Source organism: Miscanthus floridulus, chromosome 19 (assembly GCF_019320115.1).
Source record: "Miscanthus floridulus cultivar M001 chromosome 19, ASM1932011v1, whole genome shotgun sequence".
In the NCBI taxonomy this organism is placed as follows: domain Eukaryota; kingdom Viridiplantae; phylum Streptophyta; class Magnoliopsida; order Poales; family Poaceae; genus Miscanthus; species Miscanthus floridulus.
The window spans coordinates 111,534,943-111,559,922 of record NC_089598.1 but is presented as its reverse complement, the minus strand read 5'-3'; the positions used below and the strand labels follow the sequence as shown (position 1 = coordinate 111,559,922).

Below are 24,980 nucleotides of genomic sequence, written 5' to 3'. Positions count from 1 at the left end.
GCAGGCGACCACTCGTTCTGGAGTCGAAGGGAGGCCGAGTCAGTGTCTGTCCTCCGCAGCCACTCCCATCTCACATCTCAGGCGCAGCGCATACGTAGGTCCGGTATACCCAGGCCGCCGTTCTCTTTGGGCGCACACACGATGCGCCACGCAACTCGGCACTTTCCACTCCAAAGGAAAGACCGGCGTCTCTTGTCTATTTCGGCAATGGCACATGCCGACAGGCAGCAGCAGATGGAGACGTGCACTGGTACTGCAGAGAGGGTAGTCTGTGTGTGTTAATGTCGCTCGTCCCGCGTTCGTCATTAGGCCAGCCTTCCATGTCGGGATGCGTCAACAAGCAGCTGCTCGTCTGCACGGCGCAGCCTGGATAGCGACAGAGGTGCGCCCAGATACTTGCAAGGGAATGGCTGGACTTGGCATGGGAATACTTGTTAGATTGCAGCAATGTCCTCGCTGGAGTACCTAATCGGCGTAATCAGGCACTTCTCCAAGTTGGTGGCTAGCCCCGACCCCGAGGATTTGACGGATGCAGCTGAAGGCGGAGGCTGAGGGAGACAGGAAGACGACAAGGTCGTCCACGTAAACCGACGCCCTGTATTTGATCACATTCCCCGGCAAAGGGGAGAGGATGCCGCGACGGTCGGCTTCGGCGATTAGCTGGTTCAGAACCTCCATCACGATGACGAAGAGTAATGGCGACAATGGAGAGTAAGAGTAATGCCGCCGGGGGCCACGGCAAGGAGCCCGCGGAGGGCGCCGCCGCCGGGGGCAATAAGGAACACGGCAAGGAGGCCGCCGCCGTCCCTGGCAAGAAGAAGGCCGCCGCCGCCCTACTACGCCCACAACGCCAGGATGCTGGCGGAGGCGAGCATGAAGACAAAGTGCCCCGAGGGGAAGGTGTCGCCCATCTCCATCAACGCCTCTGCACCAGCTGCACATCTTCATCTTCTTCATCGCCGTCTTCCACGTCTCCTACAGTGCCATCACCATGGCGCTCGGCAGGGCCAAGGTCGATTTCAATCAGTTTCCTTTATCTACTACTACTTCTACTAATGTAGGTGTGTTTGCAGTGGAATGAAGAAGCTAATAATGAATTAATGATGATATGTACGTCTTTGAAGCATGCAGATACGTGCATGGAAAGAGTGGGAGAAAGAAGCAGCAGGGCAAGACTATGAGTTCTCCAATGGTACATTACATACTCCTGTATCTTGGGTTGTTCTGCTGATCGAATTTGTATATATATTAAACTGCCAATCAACATTTATATATATGTTATCTTGTGTCTCTCCATTCCACTGCATGCATGCTTTATTCGCCTTTGCAACCAATTTGCAATGTGCTCAGTCAGTCTCAACTCTCAAGTCTGAATCTGAACTGAACTAGATTGTCTGTCTGTCCTTGCTCTGCATATGCATGCTCTCTGTCTCTGCAGAATGGCTTCCGGATCATCTACTTCCTTTGGATTCTGGTACATATCTCTCTCTGTTTGACCGTGGTACCCACCTAGAATTTCAATTAACAACATGCATACAATTCTGCCTCATTCAGATGTCTGTTTGAACCTGAATGCGGTATGAGTACGCGATGGACTCGTGCTTCAACGACTCCAAAGAATTCTTCTTCGCACGCCTCTGCCTTGGGTACGTACCCTTCGTTCGTGAACTGATCGATCTGACATGAATGCAGATGCAGATGTAGTGCAAGAATATAAACAACATACATTACGAACGATGATCTCTAGCATGCAGGGTGGTGGTCCAGGTGCTGTACGTGACGCTCCCGCTGTACGCGCTCGTCTCCCAGATGGGCTCCACCATGAAGCAGTACATCTTCGACGAGCAGACCTCCAAGGCCCTCAAGAACTGGCGCGCCGGCGCCAAGAAGAAGCACCCCACCAGCTCCAAGCACGAGCACGGCGGCGGCGGGGGCTCCCCACCGCCGGCTGCAGCCCCACCAAGGCCGACGGCGACGCGTAGAGGAACATTAGCTGGAGCCTGGAGACGACGCCGGCACTACACGGCGCTGCAGGCCGGCAGCGGCAAGAAAGGCCAGGAAGGCAAGTACGATCGACGACTGATCCATCCGTCGCCTCCTCATGAAGCAGCTAGCAATGCAACCTTTAACTCGATCGATCCAGCTTTCTATATATAATTTGTTACATACATACATACATACATACATACATATATATATATTATTTGTATGTAATTAATTGTACCAGTAGCAATCAACATGCGTACGTGCGCCGCATGTAATGTACCATGAACTATGCATGCGTACGTACGGTGTGTAGGAACGTACCTTAGCAGTATGCAGAAACAATCTCTCTTCATTTTGTTTTTAATTTATAAACCACAGTACAGTGTAGCTATATGGAAGAATTTCCTTTCAGTAAACTTATTTGGATTCATAAATGCAAATACTCATGTTCTATAAACCTGATCAAACATAAGATAGCTAGTTTGATTTGAAGAAAACAAGAATTGAGTGACCGAGGTAAATACTCCACTCCAGTTTAGCCACTTGGTTCTTGCAGGGATGTCGATGTGTGGCTCACCAGGCAGCTGCGAGAGATATTCCCAGAATCATGTAACTGGAGCCGTTGGATGGAGGACGGCAACATCATTCCACTTTGCCAGTTGAGACGTGGACAAGACATAATGGTCAGATCTTTGATGGCAGGGAGATATTCATGTGTTAGGAGGCCATCAAGAGTTTCCAGCTTGGGGCACCATCCGATAGCTAGGTGAGTGAGGAACGGGAATTTCCCAGTGCTGCGTCGTCTGGCCCAGCCAAGGGAAACGTCAGTGTGTACCTGTTCAGAGTCTCTAATAGATATCAGACATGGACAGATACTGATGTAGAGCTCCTGTAGCAATGGAAGGCTCCATTTTTGTAGGTCCATGGATGTCAGATGGTCACATGATAGATGCAAGAAGGTAAGGGAACTGCAATCGATGCTGTCTCCAAGGTTGCCAGAATTATTCAGTTCGAGTTTTCTTATGGACGGCGCCAGCAGATGATGTGTGTTGTTTGGACAATCGAACACCATCAGTTCTTGAAGGGAAAAAGTTGAATCTTCCAAGTGTTCAATTCGTACTGATTTTACATTTCTGCAATGCCAAATCTCTATTTTTCTGATGGCAGGTACGTCCAATCTGCAATCACTTAGGTTCTGACACCCATCAATGCTCAGTTCTGTTAATGATGATGACAAGATGGTGAGGGAACTACAACCATTGCTGTCTCCGAGGCTCCCATAATTCTTCAGTTCGAGTTTTCTTATGGACGGGACCAACAGATATGTGATGTTTGGACAATTGTACACCTTCAGTTCTTGAAGGGAAAAAGTTGAATCTTCCAAGTGTTCAATTCGTACCGATTTTACATTTCTGCAATGCGCAATCTCTATTTTTCTGATGGCAGGTACGTCCAATCTGCAATCACTTAGGTTCTGACACCCGTCAATGCTCAGTTCTGTTAATGATGATGACAAGATGGTGAGGGGATTGCAATCGACGCTGTCTCCGAGGTTGCCAGAATTCTTCACTTCGAGTTTTCTTATGGACGGGGCCAACAGATATGTGATGTTTGGACAATTGTACACCTTCAATTCTTGAAGGGAAAAAGTTGAATCTTCCAAGTGTTCAATTCGTACTGATTTTACATTTCTGCAATGCGCAATCTCTATTTTTCTGACGGCAGGTACGTCCAATCTGCAACTACGTAGGTTCTGACACCCTTCAATGCTCAGTTGTGTTACTGATGACAAAAATGTACCAGAAAATGGCATGGCATTGAGTCCATCAGAACCAGAAAACCAGGTTGGAAAATATTCACCTGGATAACCCTGGATGCACACAGATTTCACATTGGTTGGAGGTTGTAGGGCTTGAAGCACTTCTATCACATTGTGCAATGGAATCACTTCTATCTCATTGTGCTCTGGAAGCACTTCTATCTCATTGTGCTCTGGAGATCTGAGCGAAAACCAACTCAGAGTCAAACTAGTAAGATCTTTCCTCTTCCTAAGTTCCACCATTGCTGCATGATCCTTGCTTATTGCGCTTAGATTATATATAACCAAATCTTTTATATCTGGAAAATTGTTTATGAACCCAATTTGCTCTCCCAACTCCTTAGCATCGACTTTCATTTCAAGAATACGTGATTCAAACTTTTGCAGATTGATTAGCTTACTGGCACCTATGTGCAATCTTTGAAATGTGCATTTCCTGGCAGACAAAATCTGCAAGTTATAGAGGCTCCAGAATGATGAAGGAACTTCAATGAAATGGCGTTTTCTGGAGATTCCAAGGTACCGGAGATGTTTCAGATTGTCTATCCTCTCTGGTAATCGTTCCAGTTTGAAGGCACAAAAGAAAACACGCAGGCACCCAAGTTCATCAAACCAGCAATCCATCAGAGAAGATAAAATCTCACTCCTGAAATACTTGTTGCAAAGCAGGGTGCGCAGCTTTGTGTGCTTGCATAGGCTCATTAAATCAGAACACTTAACACCACTACTTGATAGTATCGACAGATGGCGAACACTTGGAGGAACTTTTTCGATCCCACTTGTATTCTTTACAATGAAGCATTCGTCCTTGGACACTAGAAGCGCCATGTCATGCATCAAGTCATGTATTACATATTTACCACGGAGTTTATGGAAGAAGGACAGATTTACAAGGTCTTCAAAGTACTGCTCACCGATATGTTGAAGTGGACTGCTACCTCGAGGTTCCACAAATCCTTCTGCCACCCAAATTTCAGCTAGAATATCCTTCTTAAAATTGTAATCTTTGGGGTATACAGCACAAAATGAGAAGCATCTCTTCAAACGGAAAGGTAGATACATGTAGCTCAACCGAAGAGCTGGCAAAATGTCGGTTTCCTTTTGTTCAATTTGCCACAGTTCGTTGTTTAGTATATCATTCCAATGTGCAGAGGTAAGGCTCTTTTGTAAAAGCCTTCCAATAGTTTTGGCGGCTAAAGGAGTACCCTTGAGCTTTACAAGTATGCTCTTACCAATCTGCTCTAACTGTGGATCAATGTGAGAATCCTCAGACCCAAACACACATAGTTTGAAAAAATCCCAAAATACATCTTCTTTCAAGCCTTCCAATACAAAGGACTCCACCGTGCCCACTATATCAGCAACCTCTGCAAACCTAGTGGTCACCAGCAACATACTTCCCTTAAGTACTTTTGTGAGAGGTGCACAAAATTTCCTCCAACACTGCCCATCATTCAAGGCAGCAGGCCAAATGTCATCAAGGATGAGCAAGAACCTTCTTTTCCCAGCTTCTTCAGCAAGAACTTGTTGAAGATCGTCTAAATTATCGGCCGTTGCCTCTTTTCTAGATAGAGATTTTATGAGAACTTTAGTAAACCTCTCCTCATCGAAGTCATCCGAGACACAAATCCAAATGATATTGTCAAAGTGGGATTTAACACTTGGAAGTGTAGTGATCTCTTGGGCCAAAGTAGTTTTTCCAACACCCCCGATTCCAACTATTGGCAAAACAGGAACAGATGGTATCCTTATTGGTTCAGTACTATCGGCTGCACTAGAAGCAGTTCTCTTCCGTTTGGAAGTAGACCTGCACCTGCTACTGCTACCATGGTCTGGTGCTGGTACACCAAGCAATCTCATCACCTCCTTCAGTTCCTTGTCTCGACCAAGTATGTTTGGCTCAGTGCGGAAAGATGTGGTCGGTGGCCTGACCAATTTGTCAAACCGTGGAGTTGCCTCATGCATGCCCATCTTCTCAAGCTGGGCAGAAATATGACTTAACCTGGTCTGTATATCAGTCACTTTGTTGAAGCTTCCATGAGTGACACTGTGAAAGAAGTCAATGAGAGGAGACATCTGGGATTCATCGTTATTGCCCTCAATTTTCAGCTTGAGCTTATACCATCTGAACTCATCCAGAAGGTCCTCCGCATCATACACTGCATCCTTGAGTTTTGGAAGGAGCTGTGCCACAGAGGGTACATGGATCCTCCACTCTGCTCGATCAATGAGGTTGTACATTGCCGGTAGAGTATCAGTAAGGCGTTGAAGGTCACTTTGCAACTGCAGTAGATCTTCTTGCTTAAGTTGTTGTTTTTCCTGTGATCCATTCCACTTGGAACGCATATATGAGACAGCAGATGTGACCAACTGGAACAAGTTACCAAACTCATTGAAGACACCAATGACTCCAATAGCCTTGGATAGGCTCATGCTGGCTTGTCCTGGACAAAAATAAAATAATGGACGCGTTGAGCATTAGAGAAGTCAATAATCCCTATCAATCATTTGGAGTATTTGCAAGACAAGGTAATTAATCGAACAAATAGGCAATACTAATTACCTAGTATTGTTTTGTTTGTTCGTGTGAAAACAGTGTGGCTGGTCAGCTTATACAGGCTAGTTTGTAAGAATCTGTGTCCAACCTCTGACGGAGGAGATTGGCTTTCTTCCACTGCTGGTCCGTTCTGATGCTGCTATGCCAGGTGCCTGAAATTTTGCATTGAATCAGACAATGATTCTCATCCATTGGATGTAAATCAGATGGTTTTGAAGTTGCGTTTTAACCGGCGGCCTGCTGAGCCGTAAGAGTAGTAGTAGTCGTTGTAGTCGCATACGGAGTAGTTGTTACTTTTGTAAACGCTGTTTTTTTTTCTTTTCCCTCGTCTAATAAAAATCGGCAAAGCTCTTGGCCGCCTTTCTAAAAAATTTCTTTCATTCAGTGTCATATACCTGCATTGCTGCAGATGTATGTTCTGTCGCTGATAGACAGAATCAAGGAATTGGGATTTGGCTTGGGCAACAGAAGAGAAGTCTAATGGACTTAGGACCCAGGAATCCAATGTCATCTTCAATGGGCCAGAGTGGGTTAGCAAAGGTTGAGCCCATTTGCTAGCAAACGGTTGAACCACGGCTGCTGTCTTCTACTTATAGCTTTCTTCTTGCTCAAGATGAACTCGATTTGGTTGTAATCGAAGAGCAGGCGAGCTGCGGCTCGAGACAGCGGCGAGCATCTGCTCGAGATCGATTACTACCATATCCATGTTATGCTAGCTACTTGTATTTCTGTGTGATACTGTGATATACATCCAGCATCGTATTCAGTTGTCAGGTGCCGAGGCACCTGCACTCTAGGAAGCGTGAAATAATATATACTTGTGGTAATACAAGCTTGCAGCAACAAGTCATTTGCTTTGCCCGACTACAAGGTTAGATTAGATGAGACAATGAAAGGATTGATTGGGGCTTACCACTACAAGGACTGACGAAGATTCTGATAGATCCCTTCCTCGCTAGGACGGAGCTGCGGCGGCGGCTTCACCTCGGTCAACTCAGCTCCAAGCTCTCGCCCCGCCCCAGACGCGCAAGGGAACGAGATGGTCCTCGCGGCGGCGTTGGCACGGACGGGCCCTGGTGCGGCAACCCCGGCGCGGATCCAGTGGCGCGGCGGCCCCGACGATGTAGGCCCTCCTCCTCCTCTGGATCTAGGGTTCCGGCGAGCTTTTCCCCTCTCTCTCTCTCCCAACTCCGATCCAGCGCAGGGAGGACGGCGCAGGGGACGAAGGTCGCGGTCACAGATTTGCGTCGGTCTCTCGACGACGCAGATTTGCGTTTCGTCAAGTCTACGCAAAATGGGTGAGTTGTTTCGTCAAGTCTACGCAGGGAGGACGGCGCAGGGGACCATGCGAGGCGAGGCTGCGAGGAAGTTGATGAGCGTGGGGACGGAACACGGTGGTGCTCTTCCAGAGATGCTGTCCTCAATGGGAAATGGACAAGCGACATTGCACACAATCTCAGGCCTTGTTTAGATGCCATCCAAATTCAAGTTTTTTCACTCTCTCTCCATCACATCAATTTTTAGCCGCTTACATAGAGTATTAAATATAGGTAAAAAAAATAACTAATTACACAGTTTAGTTGGAAATCACGAGATAAATCTTTTGAGCCTAATTGATCCACGATTAGACAATATTTACCAAATAAGACGAAAGTGGTACTATTTATCGAGTTCAAAAAATTTACAAAGTGAACAGGGCCTCAATGCTGGCCTCCTAAGTGAATTCTTTGTCTTATGGAGGCATATATACACACAGTCCTTGCAGCTGGATTCAGCTCAGGAAGACGAGATAACTTGGACACTTGAAAGTTCACGCGAATACTCTGCAAGCTCGGCCTACACCATTCAATTTAGTGGCTCGCTCCAAGTTTTTTCCCTTTGGCTGCTTCTGCGAGACAGGATTTGGACCGCGGCGAGACTACAACTATGGGGGTGGAGAAATAATTACTTTTGTGTCTTATGGCCTTGTTCGCTTATCTTATAATCCATCCAGCTTGTTTTTTCAGCTGAAACCGTGTTTTTCTCTGACAACAAATCAGCCGGAACAATGTTTTGTTTTGTTTTTTCAGCGAAGCGAATGGGCCTATGTGAAAGACTTTTGGAGACCTGCCTTCATCTATTCATCGAGTGCCCTTACTCAAGGAAGGTCTAGGGATCAATGGCAACTTGGACCAATTGTACCAACCTACAACCAGCTTCCTGGACCCCGCAGAACAAGATAGAGGAATGGTTTCTCGCAATGACCGAAAGCGGCACAAAAGCAGCACACTCACTAACAATTCCAAGTTTGTGGCAGATTTGGAAGCAGAGAAACGCGGTAGTTTTCAACGGTGAGAGAAGGTCAGAGCAGACGACTTTCACAAGAATAAAGGTTGAATGCTTTGATTGGATCTCGGCCGGGGAAGAATCCTCCGACCCGTAATGATTGCCGAGTAATTAGCTTAACTCTTTTCATCCTCACGGGGCGGTCTGCCAAGAGAGGAAGCGCCTCTCGCGCATGTAGCCTCGCAACTTTGTACTCTTGCTTATTAATACAATGCTGGATAACCGGATCTTTCAAAAAAAAGGGGGGGGGGGGGGGGGGGGGGGGTTGAATCTTCGAACTGTCCAATTCGTACTGATTTTACATTAATCACTTAGGTTACGGCACCCTTCAAGCTCACTTCTGTTAATGATGACAAAATTATACCAGAAAACCACCAGCTTGGAAGATATTCACCTGGATAAGACTCGATGTGCACAGCTTCAGACATTGGTCGGAGGTTGTAGGGCTTGTAGCACTTGTACATCTCATTGTGCCCCGGAGATCTCAATGAAAACCATCTTTTAGTGCTACTAGGTCAGAAGCATTTGAACGCGATATATAACATCAATTTCACTTGAAATCTAGCATTGAATTTGCTGGTAACTTGAGATGGATCATCACAAACAGTACTGCCGAAGCACAGCACTGCAAAGCCTGTTCCATCTTTCAGAAACAAAAGCCATAGACCAAATGAAGGCTGGTGGCATCCATCTTTCAGAATACAGAAGCTACGGACCAAATGAAGGCTGGTGGCATAGCACTGTTGGTCCTACGACAGAACATAGACCAGTCACCTGAACATTGATCCCCAATGAGGAACACCATATCACTAATCGCGCGGGCATGCTCAAGTTCGCTAGAACAAAAGCTGCTTCCATGGAGTTATCGGTTATGCACCGGTGGATTAGAGTTCCAGCAGAGCAAGTCCAGGGTACTAATGTAGAAAAAGGGAAAGTACAAGATGCGTGATAGGGTTTGAGGCCATAAGTTTTCGAGTTTCACCGACCCAGAAGTGCAACACGGTCCTTCTGGATCACCTGAGCCAGGTTGTGATCAAACAGCTCACACCGAATCGGCATCTCCATCTCATAGAACGGATTCTTCAAAACATAAGTCCGTGTACAGCTCATAAATCACTTTCAGCAGCATTTCCATATTTGGAGCTCCAGTTTCGCATACAACAAAAAAATTTGTCCCTGAAGCAATCGGAGCATATACTATACGTGAAACAGGCCAATTTGGGTGAGTTACTATTCAATGATTATAGATCACAATCTCAAGCAACCAAAAGATAACAGCATAATTTAACTCTAGAGATAAATCAATCGACCCCAAAGATATATCTCAGCTGCACAATGGTTCAAATGAAATTATCCATGACTCCAACAACAATTGTTTTGCAAATGGACTGTGATAGGTTTCAAAATCTCCATTTTCTACCATAAGCATTCAAGCCTTCACTTCCCCGAAAAATCTCACATGCTACAAAATCTTGCCGTTCCTTAGTTAAAAACACTGCTACTTAGCGCCACCATAATTTTGACTCCAGTGGCAAAGTAATAGTAGATAATGGAAGTATTCCCACACACATGTAATGGCCATCAACACATAACCATATATGATTTGGTGCTATATATGCAATATCAATGGGATCATCCTCTTGACATGTAGGAGGGGCGAAAGTAAAATTGTTCAAGTTTACGACCTACTGTATACTTAAATCAGAGCTTGTAGTAAATGTACCCACACACACCAAGTATGCATTAGCTCAGAACTATAGGATGCACACCAGATCTATGAACTGTTAAGCAGCTTACATACCTGTGAGGCATTTGAAAGCAATGGAGATCAAAGTTATGAGCTTGTAAGAGATCAATGCCAGTATAGCCAGGGGTAGGGGAGAGTTGCTGGGAGATAGCATGCATCGAATGCAGAGACTTGCTAATCTTAGACTGTCATTGGTATCCATCCTCCTTGCTGAACCATAGTCCTGGAAATATGTGCAGGTTCTTTAGATGACATGGTTGACAGCGCGAGGTCTGGAATATCTCTATTAAAAAAAAGAAAGGGGATCCCAGGAACATACCTTGTAGTATATGGTCTGAAACTTGGCTGAAACTGGCTGAAAAATACTGTTCCGGCTGAATTATTGTGAGAGAAAAACACTGTTCTGGCTGAAAAAAGAAGTCGAACAAGCCAAATATGGGATAAGCCGAACAGGACCTATAAGGCTGCTAGATTTGTTAAAGATGAAAAGGTTATAGATAGCCGCTAGTGCCATAGTCACCAAAGAAGGCGGAGTATAGATAAAAGTAAATTTCCTGTATCAGCTGCAGAGAAACATCTAGAGCCCTGTAAAATACTTGATAAATGTAACAGTAACAGACAACTATTAAAGATGACTTCTCGTACGTGTTTAAACAGCTCGACTTTTCTGAATCGATATTTTTCTCGATCGGGTTAAGATCTCTCTGATTTGAATTTATGAACATCAAGCACTCAAAATGTTAATTCGTGTACAACCATGTGTTTTAGCAAAAGCTAACACAGGGTTGTTTGCTGGCTGCAAAACACACGAATTGTAACTGAGAAAAAACCGTGTGTTTTAGCATAAGCTAACACATGGTTGTTGGTTGTCTGCATAACACACGATTTGTAACAAAGCAAAAACCGTGTGTTTTAGCACAGGCTAGCACACGGTTGTTGGTTGGCCATAAAACAATTGATTTTAAATGAAAGCCCACACAGAGTAGATTTGTTGTAATTTCTGTGCAACAAAATAGCAGAGGCCAATAACTTGACCCATGAAACATGCAACAACCCAGAAAAACAGCTCAACAACAGAAAATCCATAGGAATAAAACAGCCAAGACATGGGAAAGAAGGAACGCAAACAAAACATATCTGCTCTGTGTGGGGAAAAGCTCTGCTTAGAGCAGGGGACAGGGGCAGAAATCAGATTGCAAAGAAAATTTAAAGAACAAGCACTATAAGTCTGATTCATACCTCATCAGCCAAGGTTAGTACACCAATCTTTTCAATCAATTTCTCTGATAAACCAATTTCTCTAATCAAGCAACAATGAACAAATTAGAAGCTGAGATGAAAGACTAGGAGAACCTAGATCCATTGAATCTGTAATCATGGGAGTCAAAGGCAAAAGAGGTAGAAAGAACCTTAACATGAGCCTCTAGTTGCAGCCATATTTAGATCACGCCCTAGTTCCTCAACCAAGTACTTGCACACCTCCAATGGCCCTGGCATGCTGCTCGATCACCATTTCCTATGCCAAGGTTCCTTACGATACCTTAAACACAATGACACAAACAAGGTCTAAGGTATAAGTGTGAACTTACAATAAATCACTTGGTAATTGAATAGCTTGGACGACATCTACTCCAAAAATCCAACCTTCTTATCAATGCAGGTCCTAAGAATGATCACATCATCAATGAAAACACCATAGTTTAATTAGTACAAATCAATTAGTGAGGATTCCTTAAGCAGTGAGGATTCCCTAAGTACTGATGGAAATTAGTAGGGAAAGTGCTGAGCTAAAAAAATATAAATCTCATCTATACAAAATAGATTAGAACAATGTGGTGTACCACACAGGACACAATGTTCTTTGTGCCGACACTTTCACATCTGCTCACGAATTAACAATCCACTCCACAACTATAAGCTTCAGTTCGGCACCAAATTCAAAGCAGGCATGACCTCTCCTCTCCCTTGTCATTTCTCTGTCACACATACACACGCAATCCCAGGGGCCCCAATTATCTAATCAACCATAAATTCCTCAATCCCAGGGGCCGTTCGGCTGGTGTGAAAACCCGCCGTTTTCACTGTTCATGGATGATTTTCACTGTTCATGCTCTCATAAATTTCTCTAGATTCATCCAGATTCCTCCAAATTTCTCTAAGCGAACAGGGCCAATCTCAGTCACCGCCTACCATTTCCTCACAAGAAAGAACAGGGCCACACCTGCAGGGTTCAGGGCCTTCAGCCACAGCCCACAGCAGCACAAAGGCCAAGAAAAGAAGAAAAAAAGAAACAACACTCCTTGCTCTCTTTCTCTCTATCTTTGTCGGTACAGAAAGTGACCAACTAGTAAATATTTGTAGTTTTACTGCACGTTGTGATCAGAGGTGGCCTAGCACTCAATGACACGGGATTTATACTAGTTCAGGCAACGTGCCCTACGTCTAGTGTGGGTCGGTCGGTGACTTTATTCCTGAGCCTAGGTGCTCGAAGTCTGTAGTGGGGTTACAAACAAGAGAGAGAGAGAGAGACGAGGTGTTCGGTCAGTCCGGTCGGAAGGGCCGAGATCGACAGGAGCTATGCTATGAACGAAGTGTCGTAGCATGTGCTTGAGGGGTTGCCAGCTATCGATCTAATGAACCTGAACTTGAAAAGGTCGACTTGGGTTAACTGTCTGTGTTTGGAGGGAGCACATCCCCTTTTATAGAAGAAGGGGATGGCTTTACAAGTGAAAGGGAGAGAGAGTACGGATGTTTTTAAGCCTTGTTGCCCATGCCGATGGGGACATGATAATGGTGGGTGCCTGCAATATTGTTGATGTCATTGTAGAACGTCAGGTACATGTGGGAGGTTGAGCTACTTTCTTCAAGACTGGAGGATGTCAGTACCTGTAAAAATGCTGTCTTGCCGACTGGAGGCATGGATTTACCACGTTCACCTAATACGATGAATTTCGGCGCCCATAATACTGTTGATGCCTAGAGGCACATGGGGGGTCTTACCGTATGGGTGTTTTGACCGGCGCCTACAATACTGTAGAGGTAAACGTCGGCGCCTACAATACTGTTTGTGGCAGGGTGGTTTGTAAAGTACTGTTCCATAAGGTATGGTCCCTGGTGCCGTGGTTTGACTTGCGAGCCCCGTCTTGCCTTCCTTCGTACGCCTTCTGGTTCTTTCCGAGCGGGCGTCCCCGGTCGGATGTCCCCAATCGGTTCTGGCGCACCAGTCGGAGAATAGCGATGGGTAGGGTTTTCCGCTCCGATCGAAGAGGCCATTCGGAGTTGGCCTGAGCTTGAGCTAGTGCTCCGATCAGAAAGATGGGCCGAAGGTGGCTAGGTCCTGAAGCGAGTGCTCCGGTCTGTTGAATTTAGACTCTCGGGCCGGTCCAGAAGAAAAAAAGGCCGTCCTCCTAGGCCGAGCCCTGGCGTGGAAGCCGGTCCCCGAGGGACCACGGGTTTATGAACCCGACAGGAGCCCCCGAGCCCCCGGGCGATTCGGGCAGAATCGTCTGGGGGATTTTTGTCTTGCCGGTGGGTGCGCACGAGCGCACCCGTGGGTGTAGCCCCCGAGTCCCCGGGCGATTCGTGCCGAACCGGCTGGGGGGTATTTCTGAGTTTGTCAACGGGGGATGTTTTTCTGTTTTGTCGGCGGGTGCGCACGAGCGCACCCGCGGGTGTAGCCCCCGAACCCCAGGCGGTTCGAGCCGAACCGGCTGGGGGTGTTGTCTCAGCATGCGTGTATGCATGTTTTTTAGTTTGAGACGGAATTTTGTTTAACCATGGTATCGTTGCGCGCCGTGGGATCGGGTGAGTCGGAGTCATAAACGGACCCTGGTGTCGGTGCGCACCGTGGGTGGAGATAGCTCGGTTTGGTTGTGTCAGAGCTCACTGATCTTTTGGCGTCGATGCGCACCGTGGGATCGGGTGAGGCAGAGTTTTGCGAATGGACCCAGGCATCGGTGCATGCCGTGGATCGAGAGAGTTAGTTTAGTTAGTTCAGGAAGCCGTTACATGAGTTTAGGAGTCACAGTCCCAGGTTTTATTGGAGTGCAGTGAAGCCGTTTGAAGCCGTTACACGAGTTTAGGAGTCACGGTCCCAGGAGCCGTAGCCGGATGTCACCGATCCTATCGATGCGAGTTTAGGAGTCGCGGTCCTAGGGTTTCTTTGGAGCACAGTGAAGCCACCTGAAGCCGTTACGAAGATGTTGTTAGTTTAGTTAAAGATCAGACGAGGCGATGCTCATGGGTCCTGGTGTCGGTGCACGCCGGGGACCGGGCGAGTCGTAGTCGTGGATCTAGCGAGTTCAAGGTCACCGTCCTTGGCATTTTTCTTGAGCCCCCGAGCTCTATCGGGCCTTCGCAGGGGTCGATGTGAGTTTATGTGTGTTACCCTATCTGGTTCCTCACAAACCAGGGGCTGAGTTTCGTCGCTTGTCCCGATCGCTCGGGCTCAAACGACTAGCTCGGTGAGTTTGCTAACGGGTGTGATCGTGTGGAATCCGGGTCCGTCGTTCATGACGGGGTCGGCATAGCCCTCTTATGACATTCCACTACTCCTTTACCTGCAACCCGACAGACGCCTAGGTCGTTCCGGAGACCAACCTGGGTGGCCTTTTGGCCTCCCCTCGATGGAGATTCTGTGGGCTTGGTGAGAGGTTTAGGATCAAACGAGAAGGTTGAGATGACCCGGTCTGCCGGACCGGGCTAGGGCCGCATGGTGCTCATCTACGGTTTTCTCCCCTGGCTCTATTGGTTACTCATATCAAATGAGGCAACTGCCGCTTCGTGATGCAACATGGAGCGCTCTGATGCATTTCGCTGCACATGCGATGCTTAGTTCTCGAGCCCCCGGGCGGTTCATGCCCTAACCGTTTGGGGGGTTCTGGCGTATGGAATGAAATGCGTGTATGGATGTATGAATGTTTTAAATTGAAATAGAGGGGCTTTGATAGTGTTTTACCTTGACGACTGGAGTGACGAGGTTCGAAGAGCTCCATTTGGAAACGTCTGACCGAGGCCTACGCTCGTCAATCGTGGGTTAGCCCTCGTGTGTACAGTTTTGTATTTAATGAACACATGCTCACCTTGATGACCTGAGAGATGGGGTTCGGAGAGCTTCAGTCGGAAATGTCTGACCGGGACCCATGCTCATCATTCGAGACAGAGCCAACATGGCCCACATGGGGCGCCCCTTCGCTTCCTACCTGTATCTTAGGTGTGGATACTGAGCGATTCGATCGACTCAAGGGGTCGGTTGGTCTCTTGGCGGAGATTTCGTGTGGTGGTGTCGATGTTTCACCATCGATAGCCTGCCACGGGGGTATCTGGGGTAGTATGTTCGGGCTTTAGCGTATGTAGAACTCGACGGTAAACGCAAGAGACAGACGATTTATCCTGGTTTGGACCCTCGACTATGATCGAGTAATAGTCCTACGTCCAGTCGGTGTTAGCCTTTGCGTTGGATTGATCGTAAAGTGTCGTGTCGTACAATTGTTATCTGAACTCCCTTCTTCTTAGGATCCCTGCCCTCCTTTATATAGTCAGGAGGTCAGAATCCTAGTCAGTTTATAATGAGAGTTCCTAGTAGGATTACAGAATAATACTACTACTAAGATTATAGGGGAAGAATCCTAGTTAGACTAGATCTTCTCTCTTCCTTGCGGGTATCCCATGGGTCCCGCACCGACAATCCCCCAAGCACTTCATGGTTGAGTTCTGGGAGCCTCGTCTTGCTCCTTCAAGTCTTGTTGAGTAGGAACAAGCATCGTCCGAGTGCTTTCTTGAGCGAAACCATGTAGCGCTTCGTGAGATCTTCGCGTGGTGTGTACCTTTTTGAAGAAAAATGTACTCCCATTTGGATGCAGCCCCCGAGCCTCTTGCTGTTTGGCACAAGGAGCTTGAGGGTCTTTTCTTAAAATCGCCCTAATTCTTCGTCGAAGGGCTCCCGAGCATATACCCGGGTTCTTTGTCGAAAAGAGCTCGGATATAGCTATGTCCGGGTTCTTTTTGTCGAAAAGAGCTCGGATATAGCTATGTCTGTGTTGTTTTTGTCATGTGGCCTTGAAGTCGTCTGTCTTGAAGAAGTCTTCTGAGTGACGTGCACTTTTTTGAAGGAAAAAATGCACTCACTAAGTGTAGCCCCCGAGCCTCTTGCTATTTGGAACAAAAAGTTGGAGGGTCTTAAATCTGAGTTGTTCGAAAGAACTGAAAATCTCCCCTGTTGCAGCCCCCGAGCACATATCCAGGTTGTTTTGTTCAGGAAGAACTCGGATGTAGGGTCTTGGAATATTCTCTGGTAGTCTGCTGTTGTTAGATGTAGTTGTGTGGTGGTGGTTGAGTGTAAATGATGTTTGTTCACGAGCTATACAGTGTTGGTATATCCTTTCGAATATGCTTGTCCTTGGGTACTGTTCCTTCACGCCTGAGTCTTCTTTCATTGAATTCTGTCTTTTCACTATGTCCTTTGTTAGGTTTGTTCCACTGGTGCTCCTGGTCCATGTGCACTGCTTCTTTTGCCTATAAATATCCTCCTCCTGTGCTGTTTTGATTCATCGAGCATTTTTGTTGCATGGTCTGAAGTCTCCTTAGTCATGAATATGTTAGTTTGTGAAGTAGAGCAGCCCCTAGGCATATTTTACAGTTCTTGTATATCTTGTTGTAGCTGGAGGAAGTCTTGTGGTAGGATTAGAGGTAGACTAATCCTGCAGTAGCAATGTACCAGGATGTATGTGGCGGTAGTTGGAGGAAGTCTTGTGATATGGGCTTCGTTCCTTCATCTGGTAGTTCTGGGTTGATCCTCGTCGCCTATCCTAAGACTGTCCGGTGCAGATCAACACCATATCCAACATCACATCGGACTTGGGTAGACAGATGCCTGCCGGACTTCTCTGCTCCATGTTCTCCCACCGTGCTATTGATTTCCGCCTTGGATGCACTGCGTCCGTCCTTTGAAGAAAACATTATAGCCAAGGGCGGTTTGTTCTACAGAGAGTAATTTGGAGCACGTAGTCATTCCAGAGCCTAGCCGTGTCCGGGTTCCTCTTTGCTACTTTGCTTGTCGCGGTACCGAGTTTGTTGGGTCTTGTAAGATGTGTATTCTTCTATTTTTTGAAACCATTTATAATCAAAAGAATCTTGCCTTCTGAGTTGTCTTTCTTTTATTCTCCTGATATCCCAGTTGTTGATAAGATTTCTGAGTTCTTTCTATAAGGACCAGGTTGTTTCACTCCTTGTGAGGTAACCCTTCTTTGCTTTATTGTTGATGAGTTCTTTTTGTAGTAATATGATAACTCCACCGTGGTGCTGGATGGATAAGTCTGAAATCTGCCCGTTGAACTATACCGTTGTGTGGATTTGAGCCGTCCGTCATTTTAGATGCTTCGTTAAATGGACCATTGCGTCCTCATGCTGTGTTAAAATGGGCCTGGTGGGCCGCGTTTTTACCGGTGTAAAATCTATTTAAAGGCCTTTCTCCTCCTTTTCTTTGGTACCCTGCCTTTGCCTTGAAACCCTAGCCTTCGCAACTCCACCGTCGCCATTGCCGCCGTCATCTGAGCGCTGCCGTCCAAGCCTTCTCTTTCCCTAGTGCCTTTTTGCTTCCGCTAGTACATGGGTAGGAAGAAAGCCGCGAGCAAGTCCCAGGCAGCCTTTGTGGACGAGGAGTTATCACTTTCTGTGATCGAGAATCAAGAGTTCATGGCCATGAGGGCTGCCCAGAAGGTTTGGCTGGCTCTGACAACGACTGAAGACCAGCTTCGTGAGCTTGTTGGCGATGGTCTGATCCAGAGCAAGGGCATTGCTGAATGGAGGGCTTTGGGCGAGCATCGGGTCCCTGCTCTAGGTCCTGGTGAGATTATTCTCTTCGTTTCCTTCATCCGTGCTGGACTTTGCCTCCTGGCTTTTGCTTTTCTTCATCGATTTCTCGGCTATTTTGGGATTAGCCTGAATCACCTTGCCCCAAATGCTGTCCTTCATCTTTCCATTTTCGTTCATCTTTGTGAAACCTTCCTTGGAATTCCTCCTTCTCTTTCCCTTTTTCGCTACTTTTTCCACTTGAAGCCACAACCCCGCCGCGATGACACTAATATTCTTGGTGGTTGTGGGATCCAGTTTCGCCAGGGTCTTAAGATCAAATTTTTTGACTATGACCTAGTTGATTCTATAAGGGATTAGCGTGCTGACTGGTTCTATGCTGCCAACTTGATTCCTCCTCTTTCTATTCACTCTGGATCTAGTCCCTTGGTTAATGACCGATGGGAGAAGAACCCTGTGTCGATTGCTAAGCTCCAGACGATCAAGCCTTTTCTCGAGAGGATTTGCACTTTGAAACAACAAGGTTTGACCGGCTTTGGGATTATTTCAAGTTTTCTTCACCGCCGAGTTCAACCTTTGAAGGAGCATGAACATTACGGTTTTGAGTACTCTGGGGCGGAGGACCCTTCTCGTATGGTCCCTGCCCTTGAGTTAACCGACGAGGAGGTGCTCGAGCGTCTCTAGAAGATGCTGAAAGGAGTAAGTGTCGTTTCGCTTGCTGTCCTTGAGTACAGTGCTAAGAACCCGCCCCCTGCTGTAAGTTGTTCTTTTCTTTATGCGGGTACTTTTGATTCTCTTTCGTTGTATCCACTTTTGCTTAATCTTTTTTGTCTTGTTGTTTTACTCTTTTATAGGAATTTGGGCGTAATTTCACTGATCCAATTCCCCTTGATGGTCTCCCTACAAATGTGGAGGCTGGGGGTAGTCTTACTGGGGCGTCCTTGACCAGTAAGTTTCAAACTACCATGATGCTTCCTGGTGTTTCTTCCGCATTTTCTGACATATATGAAGAGTATGTTCCTCGTCTAGTTCCTCGAGCTCCTCGTACTTTTAGAAAGAGGGGGCGAGCGGATAGTTCTTCTTCTGTTCCATCTACTGCTAAGAAGTCTCCTCAGTTGAGTACTCGTCCAGGTACTCCAGTTGTAGCTAGCATGCTCTTAGGTGAGCATATTAATACGCTCTATCCTTTTGTTGCTTGTTTTTTTATCTTTGACCGAGTACTTTTGTCCTTTTTCAGCTGGAGCTATGGTGGCCTAGGTCGAGAGTGAGGAAGAAGAGGATGATGATGCTGCCCTCATTACTCATCGGTGAGTTCTTTTCTTGTTTTCCTATTGTTGAAACCCTCTTCTTGTTTTGACTTTGGTCTTGTTCTCTTGTAGTAGGCGGTCATCTGGTTCAAGTTCTTCTAGGGCTCCAGCACCTATCGTGCCGCTCCTATCGTAGGGTGGTTCGAGTTCTTCTGGGGCTCCAGTACATGCCACGCCGCTTCTGTCATAGGGTGGCGGTGACGTTTTTGCTACTATGGTTCCCCCTGTGAGGTCTTCTTTTGGCTTTATGAAGAAGAAGATAGTTGGGTGAGTGAATTCTGGTTTTATTTCTTTGCTTCTGTTCTCCTTTTTTCTTATTCCTTTTGACGAGTTTCCTTGTCAACTTTCAGGCCTTCGTCTTCCTCGAGCCTCCAGTCGACTTCTTGTCAAACCTCTGGTACGCCCTTGCATACTGAGTCTTAGGACTCAGAACGCACAGTCTCCGAGGTGGCTGTGAGGGTGACAGAGTCCGCTGCTGCTGAATTGCCAGCTCCTGAGGTGACCGTGGCCATGGCGGTGGGTTCATCTGAGGGGTTGTCCGTTCCGGCTCCCGAGGTGACCGTGGCCATGGCGGCGAGTTCATCAGAGGTATTGGCCGTTGCTTCCTAGGAGATTGCCCTGGTCTTGCCTTCTTCGCCTTGGCCGTCTTCTCCCTCTCCTCTTCTTGCTTCCGGTGGTCCGCCTTCGGCTAATGACATGGTGCAGCAGTTTGATGCCACTCATCAATTGTCGGAGCTAACCACCGCCTGGGGAAGCTTGTCGACCCTTGCGACTTCTTTTGGGGAAAGGCTCCAGGTAAGTTTTTCTGCAATTATTTCTTTGGATGTTTGTTTTCTTCTGTCCTTATGTCTTGTTTTTCTTTCTCTCTTTTTGCTCAGTCTTTTTCTCATGATCATACCGGCTTCTTTTTCTCGTCTGAAAACGAGAAAAAGTTGTCTTCTGAGGTGAGTACCCTGAAGGCAGAGCTTGGCATCTGTTGGTCCGAGTTGGAGACTGAGCATCAGACGCATCAGAATGAGGAGAAGGCTCTCCATGCCTAGGTAGTTGAGGCAGAACAATAGAGGGATGCAGCTACCCTGGAGGCCTCAAAAAATGTGGAGGTCATGAAGAAGGAGTGCCATGGTATCACGAGTTCTTTTTTGCTTCCCTTTGTATTCAAATTCGCTTTTCTGCTGACTTGTCTTTTCTTGCTTGGTCTAGCTCTCTGAGTTGAAAAGCAGAAGTTCTCGGAGGGTATCGAGGAGATGAAGACACTCGTTCGAACTAGCCACAATAAGGCTGAGGAGGTAATTACTCAAGCTGAAGAAGAACTCGCGCTTGCTAAATTGATTAGGCATGGAGCTAACAGAGATCTTGTGCAGGCCCAAAAGACTATCGAGGACTTGACTGGCAAGTTGGCAACGGCTACTGAAAACTGGAAAGCTTTATGGAAGTCTTTTCGGTCAGTAGCCGACCTTCTTCGGACTTCAGCAGATGATGGTCATTCTTGGGCTCAATTCATTCCCCAAGTGCTGACCCATTTCTAGGAGTTCGTGAAGAGGTGTGGCCATCTTTGCCCCAGGAACGTTCTTGCCTAGGTCTGGGTTCTTTCTCTAGATTTTCCTTTGTCCAAGGTTGCCGATGAAGCCGAGAGCCAAGAGTACCTGGATGCTATTGAGAGGTTGGAGCCTGAGGTCGATGACTTAGCCAGGAAGATTGTAGATAATCTTATCATTGATGTTTCTTCCCCTGATGACAATGGCTGATGTAATCGACCTTTGTATTCTAGCTTCTGTAACAAAACACTATACTTGAAAACTAAATGGAGAATCTTTATTTTTTGTTGATGTCTTCTTTGTCTGTATTTCTTTGTCTCGTAAACAACTCGGCTTTGGTAAATCATTGTCTTGACAAACTTTCTTGATCTATCGAGTGATTTTCTGGCTTTCATTTGTGCCTTGTAAACGACTCGGTATATGTAGATTGATGTCTTGACAGACTTCCTTGACTTGTCAAGTGCTTGTCTGGCTTTCGTTTGTGACTTGTAAATAACTCGGTATAGATCGCTGTCTTGACGAACTTTGTGTTCTTGTTAGTACTGAAAAGACTTAGGACATCTCTAGCTTCTTCTTTTTGGCTTAACTTGGAGTGTGGTCAGCATCTTGTCCTATCTCTGGTTGCAAAAACATCTTAGGACCGGCAAGCCCCCGAGCACTTCATGTTGAGTTCTGGAAGCCTCGTCTTGTTCATTCAAGTTTTGTCGAGCAGGAACAAGCGTCGTCTAAGTGCTTTCTTGAAACCATGTAGTGCTTCTTGGGATCTTCTGATTGTAGCCCTCGGGCCTCTTGCTATTTGGAACAAGGAGCTGGAGGGTCTTGTCTTGAAATTGCTCTGATTTATGTTCAGGCTTAGTTTCAGTCGTTTTGCTTTTTGGTTCGGGTGTTAGCTTATTAGCTACCCTCATCTGCGGGCTCAAGCATCTTTTTAGCTCTTTTGCTCTCGGCCGGTATGCTCAGGTGTCTTTTCAGTCATTTTGCTTTTTGGTTTGGGTGTTAGCTTGTTAGCTACCCTCATCAGCGGGCTCAAGCATCTTTTTAGCTCTTTTACTCTTGGCCGGTATGCTCAGGCGTCTTTTCAGCCATTTTGCTTTTTGGTTCGGGAGTTAGCTTATTAGCTACCCTCATCGGCAGGCTCAAGCATGTTTTCAGCTCTTTTGCTCTCGGCCAGGATGCTCAGGCATCTTTTCAGCCATTTTGCTTTTTGGTTCGAGTGTTAGCTTATTAGCTACCCTCATCGGCGGGCTCAAGCGTGTTTTCAGCTCTTTTGCTCTCGGCCGGGATGCTCAGGCATCTTTTTAGCCATTTTGCTTTTTGGTTCGGGTGTTAGCTTATTAGCTACCCTCATCGGCGGGCTCAAGCGTGTTTTTAGCTCTTTTGCTCTCGATCAGGACGCTCAGGCCTCTTTTCAGCCATTTTGCTTTTTGGTTCGAGTGTTAGCTTATTAGCTACCCTCATCGGCGGGCTCAAGCGTGTTTTTAGCTCTTTTGCTCTCGGCCGGGATGCTCAGGCGTCTTTTCAGCCATTTTGCTTTTTGGTTCGGGTGTTAGCTTATTAGCTACCCTCATCGGCGGGCTCATCAGAAACAAATCGGGAAAGCCATAATAAGACATATGTTTGTCGAGAAAGAACCATCTTTATTGATCATGAATATTGATCGGTCATAATAGTACATATGTTGTTGATGAGTGCTATCTTTATTGATCATGAACATTGATCTCTTGTGGCTTGTATATATATTTTCCCTTGAGTTGTTTTCATGCGTAGAATCTTTGTAGCTGGCTGATGTGCCATGTATTGTTTACTTCTTTTCCGTCTTTAGTTATCAACTTGTATGTGCCTGGTCCGGTGACTTTTGTGACGATAAGAGGACCTTCCCATGGACTGAGTAGTTTATGACATCCGTCAGTTTTTTGTATTCTTCTTAGTACTAGGTCTCCGACTTGTAAGGATCGAGACTGGGTATTCTTGTTGTAGTGGTGTCTTAATCCTTGGAGGTATCTTGCTGATTGAAGGGTAGCGTTTACTCTGACTTCTTCTGTACTATCGAGTTCTAATCTTCGGGTGTGTTCTGCTTCTCCTTTGTCATATTGTTGTATCCTTGGTGACGTCCAGATCAAGTCTACAGGTAGTATGGCTTCTGATCTGTAAACCAGGAAGAAAGGTGAGTATCCTGTGGCTATGCTTATTTGAGTCCATAGCCCCCATACGACCTTGGGTAATTCTTCAATCCATTTTGATCCGTAGTCCACTAGTTCTTCATACAATCTTGGTTTTAATCCGGCTAGTATGAGTCCATTAGCCCTTTCTACCTATCCGTTGGCCTCTAGATGTGCGACTGATGCGTTGTCTATTCTGAAGCCGCAGTCCTGTGCCCAACTTTGGAATTCAGTGGCTGTGAAGGGAGAACCCAAATCTGTGATGATTTGATTGGGCATGCCGAAGCGGTGCATAATGTCTTGGATGAACTCGACTACTTTGGATGTGCTGTATTTTGCGAGTGGTTTGTATTCAATCCACTTGGTGAACTTGTCAATTGCTACGAAGATGTACTCGAAACCGCCTTTTGCTTTCTTGAGAGGTCATACTTGATCCAGCCCCCAGCAGGAGAAAGACCAAGCGGGTGGGATGCAGATGAGGTTGTGAGCTGGTACATGAGCTTGTCTTGCGAACAATTGACAACCTTTGCATCTTCTAATGAGTTCTTCTACGTCTTTCAAAGCGGTTGGCCAGTAGTAACCAGTGTGGAATGCTTTACCGACTAGTGTTCTTGAAGCGGCGTGATTTCCACAGCATCCTGAGTGTATTTCGTCTAGGATCTCTTTGCCTTCTTCAAATGAGACGCATTTTAGGAGTACTCCTGATGATGCGGCTCTTCTGTAGAGCTTGTCTCCTACTAGGACGTATTTCTTGCTTCTGCGAACAACTCGGGTAGCTTCCTCTTTTTCCGCTGGCAACTTATTCTCTTTGATGTAATCAATAAAAACCTGGGTCCATGAAGTGGTGATTACCAAGATCTGGGTGCTTTTGGCTGAGATTTTAGGGGTTATCTCACCGGGTTGTTTAATAGAGGGAGCTGATAACTCCTCTATGAATACACCAGGTGGGACCTTCGCCCTGTCTGATCCAAGCTTGGCAAGGACGTCTACCGTAATATTAGAATCACGTGGGACGTGTAGAATTTCTAATCCTTAAAAATGTTTTTTGAGCTTTCGTATTTCAGCACAGTAAGCACCCATGTTTTCTTTGGTGCAGTCCCAATTTTTGTTGACTTGATTGATGACTACTGCTAAATCACCGTATACGAGCAAGCACTTGATTCCGAGGGTAATTGCCACTCGTAGCCCGTGGATAAGGGCCTCGTATTCTGCTTCATTGTTTGTAGCTTGCCATAATATCTGAAGGACATACTTGAGTTGTTTTCTGTCTAGAGAAATTAGGAGGACGCCTGCACCGGCTCCGCCTAGCTTGAGTGATCCATCAAAGTACATCTTCCAATGATCAAGGATTATACTTGACATAGGTTGTTGAATTTCTGTCCATTCGACAACAAAATCAGCCAGGGCTTGAGATTTAATTGCTTTCCGTGGGGTGAAATCGATATTGAGAGCACCAAGTTCAACTGCCCACTTAGATATGCGCCCTGTCATGTCTCTGTTGTGTAGGATGTCTCCAAGTGGGAAATCTATCACCATGGTAATCTTGTGGCTTTCAAAATAGTGGCGAAGCTTGCGTGAAGTGATCAGGAGTGTGTAGAGTAATTTTTGCACATGTGGGTACCAGATTTTTGATTCTATCAGTACTTCGCTGATGTAGCATACAGGGCGTTGTACTTTATATACATGTCCTTCTTCTCTTTCTACGACAATCGCAGTGCTGATCATAGTAGAAGTTG

The 24,980-nt window shown here is 46.3% G+C and overlaps 1 protein-coding gene and 1 pseudogene across 2 annotated transcripts; one reads left to right on the top strand and one right to left on the bottom strand.

The window, feature by feature from the left end:
• The first annotated feature begins 263 nt into the window (after positions 1-263).
• Positions 264-2,129, top strand: LOC136528458 (MLO-like protein 5; annotated as a pseudogene).
• A 195-nt stretch (positions 2,130-2,324) lies between these two features.
• On the bottom strand, positions 2,325-7,735 carry LOC136528457 (putative disease resistance protein RGA4). 2 transcript variants are annotated; one of them, XM_066521416.1, is made up of 3 exons: positions 7,276-7,735; positions 6,451-6,514; positions 2,325-6,249 (listed from the first exon to the last, which is right to left on the bottom strand). In XM_066521416.1, the coding sequence occupies exon 3, from the start codon at positions 6,236-6,238 to the stop codon at positions 2,522-2,524; it is 3,717 nt and encodes a 1,238-aa protein (XP_066377513.1). In that variant the 5' UTR covers positions 6,239-6,249; positions 6,451-6,514; positions 7,276-7,735; the 3' UTR covers positions 2,325-2,521. The 2 variants fall into 2 exon arrangements, with proteins under 2 accessions (XP_066377513.1, XP_066377512.1); XM_066521415.1 differs by having other exon boundaries at positions 2,326-6,249; positions 6,369-6,514.
• Positions 7,736-24,980: the final 17,245 nt, after the last annotated feature.

Bases quoted from the DNA above. Each gene is read 5' to 3' on its own strand.
- LOC136528457 (XM_066521416.1), bottom strand. From the start codon at position 6,238: ATGAGCCTATCCAAGGCTATTGGAGTCATTGGTGTCTTCAATGAGTTT.